We start from the raw sequence: 15,613 nt of genomic DNA on the forward strand, positions 1-15,613 counted from the left end.
TGGGGATCAAGCCCGCAGCCTGGGCATTTGCCCTGACCTGGAATCAAACCTCAATCTCCTGGATTCCAGGGTCAATGCTCAACCGCTGAGTCATGCCTGGCTGGGCTCTGATGTGTGTTGTGTGTATAGACATAAATCCACAAGGATCTAAATGGGAGATGGGATAAAGGTAACTTTCCAGAAGACTGCTGCTTAAACAAGTAAATATTTCAGTATAAAATAGATATAAAGCAAAAAACAATATTATAAATTTGGAGGACTCTCAATGCCTTGCCCATGCATAGAGTAAAAATATTTTACTAAATACTAGTACACTAGTGTTCAACAGGAACACAATTAATGGTTTCTACTATTTATAAATATATGTAAAAGGAAAAGAAGAAAAAATTCTAAGGATCAACCATCTCCAAAATGTACAAAATCATCATTGCCCCAAACATGAAAACTCAATGTAATCCCTGAATCCTGAGTTTTCCTTCAATACTGAAACATTCCATCGTTTTAAAACTGAGTCATCACTATCTTCTAGCAATGTTATCCTGAGGGTCATCCAGAAAATTACTAAAATCATGTTTTTAAATATTTTACCACTATCTCTTCCATGAAATGATAACACACACATGCTTATAAAATGGTGGGCCAGCTCCTTCTTATCAGTGTTGCCTCAGAATCTGAAGCCTCCAGCTTCCCGTGGTTCGCTCCTTCCTAATGAATCCTTTAAAGGCTTCTTTGATACAAATGTAAAGAATAAGTCAGGCTACTAAGATCTCCCAGAATTACAGATCATAGAAACACCTTAACCTGAGTCATGTGAACCTGAAACTAATTCTAAACTAAGCAACCAGATTTCTTAACATTTTGCCCACCCCACCCCCCATGATACCTGGGCCACACTTTGGCTAGCCACTATTTCATTCTTTACTCATCAATCCAGCCCTTTAGAGGAACAGGATCACCAATGACATGTTCTTTCTTTTGATATCTTTCTTTGAAAAAGTAAAAATAGGAACATTATGGAACTACCAGCACAGCACCACTGACATATTGGCATCTTCTGCTTTCTTCTATAGCACAGGAAGCTCAGAGAGCTGGGGTCTATGCATGTTATTTATGAAAGCTCAAAATTAATTTGTTTTCTAGCTTTAATCATGTACCTGTGAAACATGTCTTCAGCTTCAGCTGACCTCTTTTGTGAAGTTCTTTTTCTTTCCCAAATATCCGGGTGTTATTTCTCCTTGTATTTTGGGACAAAGTGATGCTGTTTTTAAAAAAATTATCAATGCTTCTGATCTTTAGCATCAATCTTAACCAATGAATTATATGGATGCTGAAACTGCTAACCCTCTTCTTCTGAGGCCTTTATTTGCAATTCTTCTAGTGCTGTCTACCCTACAATTCCCCTACAGAGACTGTGTTAGCTATGTCAAGAACCTGAAAACTTTGTTTTCTTCAAGACAATTTGTTTCTCTGTTGGTGGCAAACCAAAACACCTGTGGGAAACTGCTGCTATGTTCTTGAAGAGTTTTGCTATATTTTTTATTTTTATTTATTGATTTGAGAGGGGTGGGGGAGGGGAGAGAGAAAGAAAGAGAGGGAGAGACACGATTAGTTGTTCCACTCATTTATGCATTCATTGGTTGATTCTTTGTGGGATCCAACCAGCAACCTTATCAGGACTATGCTCTAAACAATTGAGCCTGGCGGGGCGTGGCTCAGCAGTTGAGTCTCGACCTGGGATCCAGGCGATCGGGGTTTGATTCCCGGTGAGGGCACATGCTGAGGTTGCGGGCTTGATCAATGACTCTCTCATCATTGATGTTTCTATCTCTCTCTCCCTCTCCTTTCCTCTCTCTGAAATCAATAAAGATGTATTTTTAAAAATAAATAAGTAAATAAACAATTGAGCTACCAGCCAGGGCCATTGAAGACTTTTACTTTAGAGCCATGGATTGTGCTAATAATAAATTTCAACCCAGTATTTAGAGAATAACCAACTCCTCTTCTGATCACCCCAGCAGCCAGAGCCAACTTCGGCTCAGGATTCACCCCCCACCCGGGCGGTGTGACACTGCGCTTGGTTGTGAGAGCCTCATTGCCCCGCTCCGCCACCAGGTGGCAGCATCGTCGCTGCGGTCGTCTGTGGGCTAAAAGCAAACAGCCGGCTTGTGGGTTGAATTTTCTGTTCTCATTTCCTTTATCTTTCTGGGATCAATTTATTTTTATTTTTATTTGTCTTCAATTGTGTCTCATGCTAGGCTAAAGGTCTAGTATTTTCCTTTGTCCATTGATGAGCAAGACAAACTCGTTTTCCGCCTGCGTCCAGGTTATCGTCCGGCTCTGAGCATCGCGCCGGGCACAGGCTCGCAATAAACTTCTGTTGAATAAAGAAACCTTTTCTTAGAGTTGACACCGTAATTAAGTGTTTTAGGAATCGATTGGGTGCGGGATATTTATGCTGCAAAGGAAGTGTCGGGCGTGATGTGAACTTCCTTTAGCCTTTAAAGCAAACATTATTTCATGTCTTCACCGCCGGGCGCCTCGGGCTCTGGGTAACTTGGCAATACTGCGGGCCGGGAGGCCAATAATCGCGGCCAAACACTGGCCCTCGCCAGCCCACAGCCTCGGCCCGCCCGATTCGCGGGCCTGAGCGGCGGGGACTTGGCCGCGGGGCCGCCGTGCTAGGCCTGGGGAAACAGCCGCCGGGGGGCCTCTGGAACCCACCCGGACACGAGGTCCCGGGTGCTGCGGGATCACTCACAGCCCAAGGCTACACTCCGCACGTGCGGCCGCACCCTCGGCCTCCGGCTGGCGGGTACCCGAAGCGGGGAGAGCACGGGGCACGTCCTAGACCCAAGGACTTTGGGCCAACGTCCTCCCCGGACTCGGAGCAGCCTGCGGGGTCTGGGCCGCACCTGGTTCCTGCCAGAGCGAGCCACCCGCCCCGCCCCGCAGAGCTTCCCAGCACCGCAGGGCGGGAGCCGCAGCGCTCTCCAGCCTCCCTTCCTGGTCTGGGGCGCCCTCTGCAGGCCCGAGGTGGGGATACATCAGGCTCACAACCAAACACAGCTGGTCCTCAAAAACGTAGTTTCTTTTCTTTCTTTTTTGTAATTCAACATTCGTTTTATTGTACTATTTTTTAAATTTATCTTTATTGTTGAAAGTATTACAGATGTCCCCCTTTTCCCCCATCTCCCCCCTTCACCCTGCACCCCCCCCCAATTATGTCGTTTCTTTCCACGTCTTTTCTTTACAACATTGATGGGGATAGGGGGATCGGATCCCTCTAGGGCCACTGGGGTGTGGCATTTGCACGTTCTCCCCATGTCTGCGTGGGTTTTCTCAGGGTACCTGGGTTGCCACCCGCATCCCAAAGATGTGCAGGTGAGGTGAATTGATATGTCTGAATTGTCCCAGTCTCAGTGAGTGTGAGTGAACACTGCATGGAATGACACCCTGTCCAGGATGGGTTTCTGCCTTGCACCCGAGCTGCCAGGAGAGGCTCTGGACCCCTGCCACCCTGAACTGGCATAAGTGGGTTGGAAAATCAGTATCTTACTTGTTTTTATTAACCTTTCTTAAATATTATATGCACAGCTCACATTTATTTCAGTGTTTAATATTAGAAGTGTTTTGGATCTTTGTTTAGAAGTTTGGTGATGTTTTTGTGACCAGAAATGCCCTAGAAACTTAACTCTTCTTTATCTCAATTAGCCTTTGGTAAAAGTGAAACAATAGCCTTGTTTCACTTAGGTCACAGTTTCCAAGAACCTAACAATGACATTAAGTGAGGACTTACTGTACATCTGACACACAAGCACACACTCACACACACACACACACACACAGGAGTGACAGGCAAATCAGTCAAGCACAGCCCCACCGACACAACTCAGGATATGGACACAAATCAGGACACACATTCATCTATTCAGCAAGTGCTTACTGAGCATCTAATCTAGGTCCTCTCCCCACAATCATTCACTCCCCACCGCAGACTTGGTTGACTTCCCAGGCCTAGCTGCTCCCTTCCTTTCCTTAATGGCTAACTTGTCCTCCCTCCACAAGATCTCCCACCCCTGGCACGTGGATTTGGTCAGACCAGTGAGTTTGAAGTTGGCTTGGCTCCTTGAAGGAGGGTGGGGAGAGATTTGTCTAGGACTCACACTGAACCAGGAAACCCACAGAGGCCACTTGGCTAGAAAGAGAGTGAACTAGATGACACATGTAGCACACTGAAGGCTCTGTATATGTGTTTAGAAACTGTTTCAAACCTACCTCCCTGGATTTCAACCTTCCCACAGCCATTGGATTGTCTAAACCAATGGCTAAGGAGTGGATGCCTCAAACCATCCACCTATAAGGCTTGTGTCTCTCCTCTTTTTGCCATGATAGTAGGTACCATCATAAATAACACCCTGATGGACTCCTCCTTCCCTGATTCCTTTTCATCTTCCTGATCTGTCAACTTTGGGGAGCTCCAGGACTTGGAACTTGGACCTCTTCTACCTATATTCACTCCCTTAGAGATCTCATTGTCTTATGGCTTTAAAAACCATCCATATGCTTCCAAATTTGTGTCTTCAGCTAGAATCTCTCCCCTGAACTCGATTCATTTAACCAACTACCTCTTTAACATCTCCACTTATATGTTCAAAATTGAGCTTCATCTTAAAAAGTCAAAACAAGGCTCCTGACCTTCTCACAAGCCCACTCCCTCTTGGTCATTCACATCTTGGTAAATATAACTCCATCCACCACATTGCTGAAGCCAAAAACCTCGCTGTGTTCTTGCCTCTTCTTTCTTTTACATTTATGCTGAATCCCTCAGCAAAGCCCATTGGCTATATCTTCAAAATATTTTCAGAATCTGACCACTTGTCACCAGCTCTCAGAAACCTCGTGTCCTTCCTGGGTTACTGCCATTGCCTCCCACCTCGTCTTCAGGCTTCCACTTTGGTCTGTTCTCCCTCTGACAGCCAGAGGGAGCCTTTAAAACGTGTCAGATCACGTTAAAACTGTTCAAAATCCTCTAAACGCTTCCCATGTAATTTGGAGTAAAGCTTAAAGCCTCCAAAGCCCTACACTATCTGGCCCCTCTTATCATCTGTTAACATTGACCTCCTTTCTATTCCTTAAACATGCCCCTGCCTCAAGGCCTTCGCACTCACCGTTTTCTCTGCCTAGAGCATCTTCCCCAGATCTCTGCACAGCTCTCTCCCTCGCCTTCTTCAGATCACCTCTCTGTTCAAATGTTATCAAAAAAGTCTTCCCTGACCACCCTTCTAATACTCCCTGTCCCTCTAGCCTTCTTTACTTTTCTTAGAGCATTTATGGTTATCTGACATACTGTGTATTTTTCTTTTTGAAGATACCTTTTTATTGATTTCAGAGAGAGGAAGGGAGAGGGAGAGAGAGAGAGAAACATCAATGATGAGAGAGTCATTGATCAGCTGCCTCCTGCACGCCCCCAACTGGGGATCGAGCCCGCAACCCCGGGCATGTGCCCTGACTGGGAATCGAACATTATCTCCTGGATCCTAGGTCCATGCTCAACCGCTGAGCCACCCTCCGCCGGGCTGTATATTTTTCTGGTTTGCTTATTGCCTGTCTCCTTCATTAGAATAAAAACTCTGGAAAAGCAGGACTGTCTGTTTGTTTTTTTAACTGCTGTATCCAGTGCCAAGAACAGTGTCTGGAACATAGAAGGCCCTCAATAAATATTTATTGAATGAATGTGATACAAATGCCAAAAGTTTTCATTATTTCATTATTTTGCTCTTCCTTGCCATTTCTCAGGCTCTTTCACAACAAGTTTTCCAGGCAGATAGTATTAAATTTTAATTGAAAACCTCTATACCAGCTCTGCACTGTATTTTTGTATCAGTCAGGATCTTGGTGGGAAACAAAGGGCATGCTCAAAAAGCTTTAACGGAATGGAGTTAGTGAAAGGACCATTTCACAGAGGTGAGGGTAGGGTTTGCTGTCGGCAGACACTGCACATGATTAATACAGCTTCAAACCTCAGGCTGTCTCTCCTTCCTGACAAAATGGACATTAAAGGTACTGCCTGAAATTCTGCCCACTGAGAAGACTTTCCTTCACCACACTCTTTCAGAGCCATGCCTGAGCATAAGCAACTGTCTACTTCTCACTGATGCCAGCATACCTTAGAGACCCATCTGAAAATCAAAACCATGCATTTTCTTCCTCTGTTAACTGTTTGGTCAAACTTCTCCGTGAAGGCATAAGTATGACCAAAAAAGAAGAAAACAATACAAGTAGGAATCTGAGCCACCAGCACATGCTTTGACTCAAGCCTTCTGAAACTTCAAAGGCCCGATCTCATATGTACAATGTCCATTTAACAATGGAATGCTGCTAGAGATATGCTATGCTAGAGATAACACCCTTAGGTTGCATTGTCATTGGGTGATCACTAGTCTGAGTTTGAGACCAGGGCCCAGCGGCAAATCAGGAGCTGCTTTTCAAATAGGAAATAATCATCAGCAGGAAAGGTGTGGCCTTACTCCAATAGCCTAAGGGACTTTGCTATAATTCTACTGGGACTCTACAGCATCCTTCTCTGCCACAGACAATCTGAAGTTCACTGGACTTATAATGTGTAAGGTTCAAACAGCAGGACAACTTTCCATGGAGCCCAGACCTGCTGCAGACCCCTTCCTTGCTCTGGGCCTCATTCAGAGCTACCAGCTTTATGCCATATCCAGTAAATATTTTGCAGCAGGAAACCTAAATATGGTATATGTTGCCTCCATCCTTGTGCCTCCTTCATAGTGAAGGTGCAACATGCCCCAGACCACTGTTTTTCAGCTCCCCCCTACCCCCAATAGCCTAGAAATTTCACCTATGTGGCAGGATGCTGAATTTTTGTAGGATTTCTTTCTCTCCCTCTGGCATACATGGGTCTACCTAAGGCATTCAGCGTTATTTCTATTTCTTGTGCACCAGTAAGCATAATGTCATCAGGAGGAGGCGCCCAAAATGATCTGTAACTGTCACATTTCAGCAAGCATCCGAGTCCCTGGAGGTGTGTTATAATACAGATTACTCCCGTAGGTAGGGAGTAGGACCTGAGAATTTGCATTTCTAACAAGTTCCCAGGTGATGCTGCTGCTGTTGTCCAAAGACCACTCTTTGAGAACAACTACCAGAGAGTCAAGTATTCACTTTCAGAACTGCAGCAAGATGAAGGATTTGGGGAATACATACCCCAGCCTCTCTCTCCTCCCACCCACTCATCTCCTGCTGCTGCCGCCTGTGGGCCAAATCCAAACAGAAGCTAGAGGGCGAGGGATCCTAAGTAATGCTGCATGTTAAGGTCAGCCTTCCAGAGTACAGAGCAGGGCACAGAAGAGGGGGAGGGGACAATAGAAACTAATCAGAACCACTGTAAGAAGAAGGATGGATAGATCAATGGAAAGATGGCTAGATGAATTAATTGACATATGTTAATAAAAGGGTAGCATAATAATAATGGTTAATATTTAATGAATGTTTATTATGTGCCAGCCATACTAAGTCCCTTACTCAGATTACCTCATTTAACCCTAAGAAGTAGGTCTGTTGCCATTCCTGCTTTACAGATAAGGACACTAAGATACAGAAACTGGATCATTTGCACATGGTCACACAGCTAGCAAGTGGTAGGATCTCAATTTCAACCTAGGCATGCTATCTGTGCAGTCTCACTCCTCTGTACTGATCTATGATCAATGGACAGGTGACAGGCAGGCAGTATGGGACAGTAATAGAGTAAATTTTACAGCAAAATATACCCGGATTTAAGGCACTTGCTTGCTGTGTGACCTTGTGCTCTGAGCCTCCTTTCCTTATGTGGAGAACAGAGACACTAATATGATAATAATAAAAATGACTTTATAATTTTCTTGGGAAAGTTAAGCAAGACAATAGTGTTAAAATCCTCAATACAGAGCCTAGACTATAGTAAACAAACACACATGCTATTACCACCAGGATTATCATTCTTACTAATGATGGGAAAAAAGATGAGCTAGAAACTTAGGAGGGAATCACCACCCCACCCAGAAGAGGATCCAGAGCTTAGGTGGGATGGGTGAATGGGTGTCCCACATATTAATTTCTCTTTCTAGGCCTCTTCTGGCCTATCTCTAGTCTTTCTTGTAAGGATGGGAAATCACTTGTCCCCTTCCCCATCTATCAATTCCTTGAAATTTGGGAATTTGTCTCAATATGAGCTGGCCAGCCCCTCTCCTTAGAAATCCCCTCTTGGTTCTCAGGGTTGAGAAGAGGGGGAGGACGAAGGGGACTATTCCAGGCCAGGCTCCCTCCAGATGTTCCATCGACCCAGGTGTTGGACATGTGAAAATGGTAAATAGAGAAAGGGGTAGAGCTCACTGAGCCAGGAAGTTGAATCCCAGAGGTCTGACATGTGGGATGGGGGTACTGGGCCTCCTTCCAAGGAACATACCCTTTCAGCTCTGCTTGTCTCAAGGGAGGGCCTGGTTCCCAGATGACAGATGGGCAGGCACTGTGATGACTTGGCGGTTACCCCAGGCTCCATGCTTGTTCTGAGAGCATCAGGGAACCTTCTTTTCCACCTGCACCAGAGAGAAGAGAAGAATCACAGAGAACAGAGTGAGAATGAGGGATAAACCTAGGGAAGGGGGGCCCTGGCCAGCGTTGTTCAGTGGTTAGAGCACCGGCCTGCCCACCGAAGTATCGCTGGATCAATTCCCAGACAAGGGCACGTACCTGGGTTGCAGGTTCAATCACCGACCCCCCAGTCCGGGTGGGTGCAGGAGGCAACCAATCAGTGTGTGTCTCTCTTTCCTCCCCCCTTCCACTCCTTGAAAATCAATGGAAAATATATGCTCAGGTGAAGATTAACCAAAAAACAAAACAAAAACCTAGGGAAGGGGGCACAACTCCTCGCTCTGGCCCCCCAGTCCTGACCACCACCCCTGCAGGTCAGCTCTGTGGTTGAGAATGCAAATGCCACCAATGAGATGACAGTGCAGGCCCTCTCGAAGGGCTGACAGCACAAGGTCCTCTTTTCTTGGCTAGACTACAGACTGCTTAGGTTCTCAGAGCTAAAGCCAAGGAAAGCAAAAAAGTGGGAGGCCGCTGAGGGGGGAGAGGGAGGGAAGGAAGGGTCAGTTTCCCAGAAGGAGAGGGGCGGGGCAAAGGGGAATCCACAGAATGAATGCTGGAGGGGAATTTTTGATCAGAGATAGTGAAAGTCCTGGACCATAAATAGGGGGTAGTCGCAGCCTCACGCAGGCTTCCCCACTCACATTTCCAGACCCCCGCACACCCCGCAAGGACGCCTGTGACATTTCAACTCCCAGCCAAGCTCAGCATCACACAGCCTCCTGCATATGCTCAGAGACTCACTCACACGCACACTCTCGTCGGTCAACCATTGCTCACTCTCCATGGCATCCCATGCAGCTGCTCTACTGGCCATCAGCCTGCTGATTCTGTGGACCTCCCCTGGTAAGGCTGAGGGGGGCTTGCAGGGAGGGGACGGGAGAGGCAATGTCTAGATCTCAGACTGCTTGGCGCTGGACATGCGGGACACTGAGAGTTAGGTCTGCATGGTTCAGTGAGCCTGGGGGTGCCCTGTGCCCTGTGTGTATGTATGCCTTTGAGCACAGGTATATCTGGGCCTCTGAATTCCAATGTGTGTCTCTCTCTTGGTGTATCACAGGGCCTCTGGCCACCCCTCTCTCTGCAGGCTCTATTTCCTGCTGCCTCAGTTTCCCAGGCAGAAGGAGAGAACTATATATATATTTGCTTAATGTGGGGAGAATGAAAGACACTGAGGTAGGGTCAATAGTCAAAATATTTAACAACTGATAAGTCCTCTAACTCAGCCTCCTGCTACCCCACACCCACCCTTCCCTCATCAATTCAGTGCTGTGACCAGCATAACTCTTCATTTGTGGGAAAGTCGAGAAGCCCTGAGAGAGAGGTTGGGGTGATGGGGCAGCAGGAAGGCATTTGTGGGGCTCAAAACAGTGGTTGTTTACCAAACAGCTTAGAAGTACGTCAATAGTCAATATATTTAGAATCCAAGAGGACCACACACAGACACAGCTGTCCTGAATCCCAGTTAGGGCTATGGCCTCCCTTCTCAGGGTCCCTATGTTGTAACTACCTTCTTTTGTTTCTCGCCACCTCAGCTCAGGGTGGTGCCAACGACGCAGAAGACTGCTGCCTGTCTGTGACCCAGCACCCTATCCCTGGGAATATCGTGGAAGCCTTTCGATACCTCTATGCCAGGGATGGCTGCAGATTGTCTGCTGTTGTGTGAGTTGTGGGGAGGAGTCCATCTAGCCTCATCTCCCCATTCTACCCCCACTTTCTTATCTCTTCTCTCGGCCAAGCCCAAACCCCTTCAAGGAAGCCCCTGAAATGGGTTTTCAGGTGTGGTCCTCCGCCTCTCACCCTCACACCCGGGGCCTGCCAGGAAGCTGGGTTCCAGGGCTCCATTCTCTCTGACCTATGACCTCTGGCTCCAGGTTCATCACAAAGAGAGGTCGGCAGCTCTGCGCACCCCAAGACCAGCCTTGGGTGAACCGCATCATCCAGAGAGTGCAGAAGAACTCTGCTAAGGCAAGCCAGCCCTCCCCAGCCCTGCCTCCTCCCTCTGAGCCCCTGCCCAAGACCCCAGCCCATGACCTTCCCTCCCCTTCCTCCTCCAGAGAAAGCGCCAGAGCAGTTAGCCCATGACAGCCCCCAAGGGAGCCCTATGTCTGAGTGAAAAGATGTGAACACTGCCACCCTGGGGAACCGAGGACCAAAAGAAAGAACCAGATCATCAGCTCCTCTGCACCAGACCTGACAAAGCCAGGCAGGGCCTGGAGTGTGAATGTGAATGTGAATGTGAGTGTGAGTATGATAGGAGCACAGCTTCTCCACAACCAGACTGCAAAGCTTCCAATAAAGCCCACTCGTACCCACAGATTTGTCTGTTTGCTGTTTATTTAGGAGGACCAGGATAGAAACGGGGAGATGGAATGGCAGGGTCTATTTTCCACTCTGTAGCCTGAGCAACCTTCTCATCAACCTCCACCTAACACCCTATATTCTCAGGATAAGCTCCCACAATCAGGGCTCCAGCTCCAGTCTTCTCAAAATCCTGTCACACTCCATGGTTCAGCGACACTAAACCTGTGTCAGTCCCCTGAACAAGCCAAACTCTCTCATGCCTCCCAGTCTCTGCTTTCCAAAGCAGGTGTTCCAGCATCCAGGTGTCTCAGGGATCAGGTGTCACTAGGGCGAAGGGACTTGTCAGGAACCAGCTCTCCTGGCAAGAGGAGAGACAGGGGACGCAGCTCTACTGCCTGAGGGGAAAGTACCCATCTGCTCGTGCCATTCCCTCTCTCTGGAACACTGCTCTCTCTCCTACTCAAATAGCTTCCCATCTGGGTCTGGATCACTTTTCCTCCAGACTGGGTTAGGTAACGTTCCTCCCTCCCAAGCTCCCAGGGACCCCCTCCCCCTCTCTCCTTATAGCACCCATCACACTGAGTTATAATGGCTAGTTTGTCAGCCTTCCTGGACAGGAGATCTTGTTTATTTGGTTTCCACTGTCTCCCTGGTGTTCAGCACACTGTCTGGCACAAGGTAGTCACTCAAATATTTCTCTAGAAAATGAATAAATATCTGAGGAAAGGCTTGGCAACCAGGGGTGAAGCTCATCTGTTCTTATAGTCTCTGACCTCCGGGCATGCCCTCCCCTCTCACCCAGTCATCCTGGGCCAGGGCCAGCCCCATCTAGGGCCACGCTTCTCAGGATACTGACAGACAGACCTGGGAGCCAGAAGTTAGAGATGGGAGAGAAGGAGGAGCAGCCAGGGAAGCTAGAGCGATTCTTCCTGAAAGAAGTCCACCTTCCCTGAAGCCTACATGGGCTCCAGGGCCGAAGCAACACTGAGACCAGGGGGTTCAAGGGAAGGAATCTCAGCTCTGGGAGACTAAAGCCCTATAACTCTCAGAGCAGCCCAGGACAGCTCTGGGAAGAGTAGACCTCTTGTGTGTGGGAAATCCTCTGGAGAAGCTGGCCGATCTTCCAACTATGGCCTCTAAGGTCCAGCTGGGAGCAGCAAGTCTGTGCCACTGGGGTTGAATGGCAGCTGGAACACCAGGCTGAGCATCCTTGCCTGGAAAGAGTGGTCAACATTATACCAGATATAACTCATCTGGTAACACAACCAGGCCTGCACAGGCCTGGGCGGCCTGGGAAGGGGAGAAATGGGAAGGGGGCTGTGCCAGCTGAGCTGAGAGCCTGACAGCTTCTTCCCGTCTGCTCCCAGAAGCAGGTGTTTAAAACCTCAGATTTCCCAGGTCTTGGAGTTACAAGGAGTGGGAGAGAGGGGGAAAGTTTGCCAGAACAACTGTTATGGCTGGGAAGTTTGCCTCTGCTGCCTGGGGGAAATTACCCATCCATTCATGCATCCATGCATCCATCCATCTAATGTCCCAGCATCCATTAGACCTCCATCCATTCTCCCACCCACCCACACATCCATCCATTAATCCATCCATCAAGTTAGCCGGCCATGGAGTTCCAAAGGTCCCAGCTGTGGATATCATTTGGATTCTATGCCCTGCACCCCAGCAGGTAGAGGATAAACATAGGTGTGAGGGGGGCACATTGCCTCAATTCCTTCTCAGTTCCCAGGGAAGCCAACCAAGCAGAGGTCAACCTATCACAAAGGCAGACACAGACTGTCCCTCTGGACCCTCAGGGGATGGAGGGGTGGGAGCCCTGAGGAAGGTGCTACCAAGACAGAGGTCCCTGTACACTACTTCCTTGCCACTGCCCCTGCCACTGCATGTTACAGGAATAGGCCTTGAGCTCAGTGCTCAGCCATCAATCCCACAATCTTGTTTCTGCCCCTCACTGTTCAACTCTAGGCAAGATTTTCCCTTACTTCCCCCTAAGGTCTTAGTTCCCCCTTCTGTCAAGTGAGGGGGCGCTTAATTTTTAAAAGTCCCTCCAAACAAAAACTTGACTCATGAATCTTTGGGTCTCAGGCTAACCTCCTGTCATTCACATGCGCTTCCCCAAAATCACATGTATTCAGAAATATCACCACTTCCTGGGGCCACAGGGAAACACCCTCTGGGAACATAAGAGAAGCTGAGGCTCAGAAAGAGAGATAATCCAGGAGCTAGTGAAGCAAATGAAGAACTTTGAGGAAGCTTGGGGCAGACACCAAATGCCACAGAGAGCAAGCACGGAACCCTCTCCACCTTTCCTCTACCCAGTGCCTTTCCTCCTGGCTGCCTCCCTTCTCTTTCTCATCCCCAGCACTAATCCTTCCTGGGCACTGGGTTTTATCTCCTTATTTCCCTGCCAGAAACATGAGGGCTTAGCCCAGCAATTTGGGACTTGTCCTGACTCAAATATTCTCAGCACTGCCTATAGGTAGACACCTTCTTCTCTATGGCACATGGCCCCTACTACAGGTTTAAGTCCAGCAGCTGAGTGATACCTCCCTACCCAAAGCCAACATCTCTTTAAACGAACTTGACATCCCTGCTCAGGGAGCTCCCAGCTTTATAGGTGGACAAAAAGCTCCCTGTCTTGCCTGACCCGTGTTGCTCAGTGGTTAGAGTGTTGGTCCGTGCACTGAAGTGTCACTGTCAACTCCGGATAAAGAGCATGTACCTGGGTTGCAGGTTTCATCCCCAGCCCCAGTTGGGGAGCATGTGGGAGCCAGCCAATCGATGTTTCACTCTCTCTCTCTCTCCCCCCCCTTCCTCCCCACCTCCCTTCCACTCTCTCTAAAAATCAATGGAAAAAATGTCCTTCAGTGAGGATTAACAACAACAAAAAAATCTCCCTGCCCTATGTATTGATAGAGTTCCCAGAGGAAGGGATTGGGCCTGTCCATCTCCATTTCCAACACAGCTCTGCACAGGGGCTGGCACAGAACAAGCCCCAGTACACATTTGATTAACAAACAATGGAATTGAACACAGGCCTTTCCCACGATGCCCCTCCACCACTCACACCTGGAGCACATCCAGTTCTCAAGACAGTGATGCTGTCTCTGTTGCACGGATGTTTGGTCAGAGCCAACCCCATGCAGCTTTGATCACATTTTCATCATCTCATGTTCTAATTCTTGGTAAGCCCTCACCCTTGTGCCCCCCTCTCTGGCCTCCAGGAAACTCAGAAACAGCCAGAAAACTTTGGAAATAGTCTCACAAAGGGGTAGGACTCCCAAGTAGGGAGTTTCCTTCAAAAGCCCCTCTGCAAGAACGAGCAGGCACCTCTCTTGTCAGAAAGCTTCTTCGATGGCCCCTAAGACTTTGCCCACATAGAAGAGCTGAGGGTCCAAGAGGCATGCCCACCTGGAGCTAGTGCTTCTCCTTCTAGACCACAGTTCAGGAACTGAAAACTAAAGAATTCCCTGCCCAAGTGGCCCCAAGCAACTTCAAGAATCCATGCAGAACTCTTCCTCAAATCTGTCCTTCCTGTGATAGACTTTGTCACTGCTGTGCACACTATTAGGTCCAGAGAATGGCCAAGGAGCTTGCATGTATGCAGCTGGACTTTCTACACTAGGCACATGAGACCCTTCACCATGCAACTGGAACCGAGGGCAGCAAGAGGAGGGGGTGGGAAGAGAAAGTGAAGAAGTTGGGTATGGGAGTTTGGCCCTCCCCTTACCACCTCATTCCCTCATGGAGCTACAAGGATTCCAAGAATTCTAAACTTGAACCTGGCCTTCAAGTGGTTTTGAAAATATATTTCTCAATGTAGTGAGAGACACTTTTATTTGACAATCTGTTAGTTTGATTTATAACTTTTTTTTGTTAATCCTCATCTGAAGATACTTTTTCCATTCAATTTTTTTTTTTTTTTTTTTTAGAGAGAGAGAGAGTGGAAAGGAGGGAGGAAGTGGGAGAGAGAGAGAAAGAAACATCAATGTGAGAGACACACATTGATTGATTGCCTCCCACCTGAGCCCCGACAGGGGCTGGGATCGAACCTGCAACCTAGGTACGTGCCCTTGACCAGGAATTGAATCCACCACCCTCCAGTGCACCGGTCTATGCTTTAACCACTGAGCCACACCAATCAGGCCTATAACCTTTAAATATTTAGATACATGGTATGTGAGCCTCCATCTGTACTGTTCCCGCAAGCCCTTCAAATGTTAGGTGATCAGCCTGCCAGATTCCACCTCAGGAATCACAGCTCAGCTGCCTCTGGAAAACAGATATCACTTCTGCCACCGCTCCTGCCACCACCAAAATGGATTTTCTACTAATCTGCTCCTTTGTATCACTACAAGCTTCCTATTCACAGCCCTTGAAAGATGTTTCTGATTGGATAAGCCAAGTCATGTGCCCATGTTCTAATTGCAAAGGGGGCTAGGAAAATTAGTACATGACCCTGGGGAGGGGTTTATGATGGAAATTCCTCAAACCATAGAAAGGGGTTAAGGTTGTGGGCAGTGAAAAAAATAATAAACATCTCTATAGTCCACCCTATGGCTATCCTACATCAACATACATCCTTCTTCCCAAATCCTAGACTTCTTAAAATTTTAAGGATATCACCTAACAAATATCACTTTTGCTTATA

General features: G+C 47.8%; 1 protein-coding gene across 1 annotated transcript; it reads left to right on the plus strand.

The window, feature by feature from the left end:
* The first annotated feature begins 9,180 nt into the window (after window positions 1-9,180).
* On the plus strand, window positions 9,181-10,969 carry CCL19 (C-C motif chemokine ligand 19). Its single transcript, XM_081151407.1, has 4 exons — window positions 9,181-9,498; window positions 10,188-10,314; window positions 10,527-10,620; window positions 10,710-10,969. The coding sequence occupies exons 1-4, from the start codon at window positions 9,381-9,383 to the stop codon at window positions 10,728-10,730; spliced, it is 360 nt and encodes a 119-aa protein (XP_081007533.1). The 5' UTR covers window positions 9,181-9,380; the 3' UTR covers window positions 10,731-10,969.
* The last annotated feature ends 4,644 nt before the right edge of the window (window positions 10,970-15,613 follow it).

The sequence above is a fragment of the Miniopterus schreibersii genome (assembly GCF_964146895.1).
Source record: "Miniopterus schreibersii genome assembly, chromosome: 11".
Lineage (NCBI taxonomy): Eukaryota > Metazoa > Chordata > Mammalia > Chiroptera > Miniopteridae > Miniopterus > Miniopterus schreibersii.

Excerpts from the sequence above, each read along its gene's own strand:
- CCL19 (XM_081151407.1), top strand. The coding sequence starts at position 9,381 with ATGCTCAGAGACTCACTCACACGCACACTCTCGTCGGTCAACCATTGC. Across the intron at positions 9,499-10,187 it reads GATTCTGTGGACCTCCCCTG|CTCAGGGTGGTGCCAACGAC; the intron begins GTAAGGCTGAGG and ends TCGCCACCTCAG. Across the intron at positions 10,621-10,709 it reads TGCAGAAGAACTCTGCTAAG|AGAAAGCGCCAGAGCAGTTA; the intron begins GCAAGCCAGCCC and ends TTCCTCCTCCAG.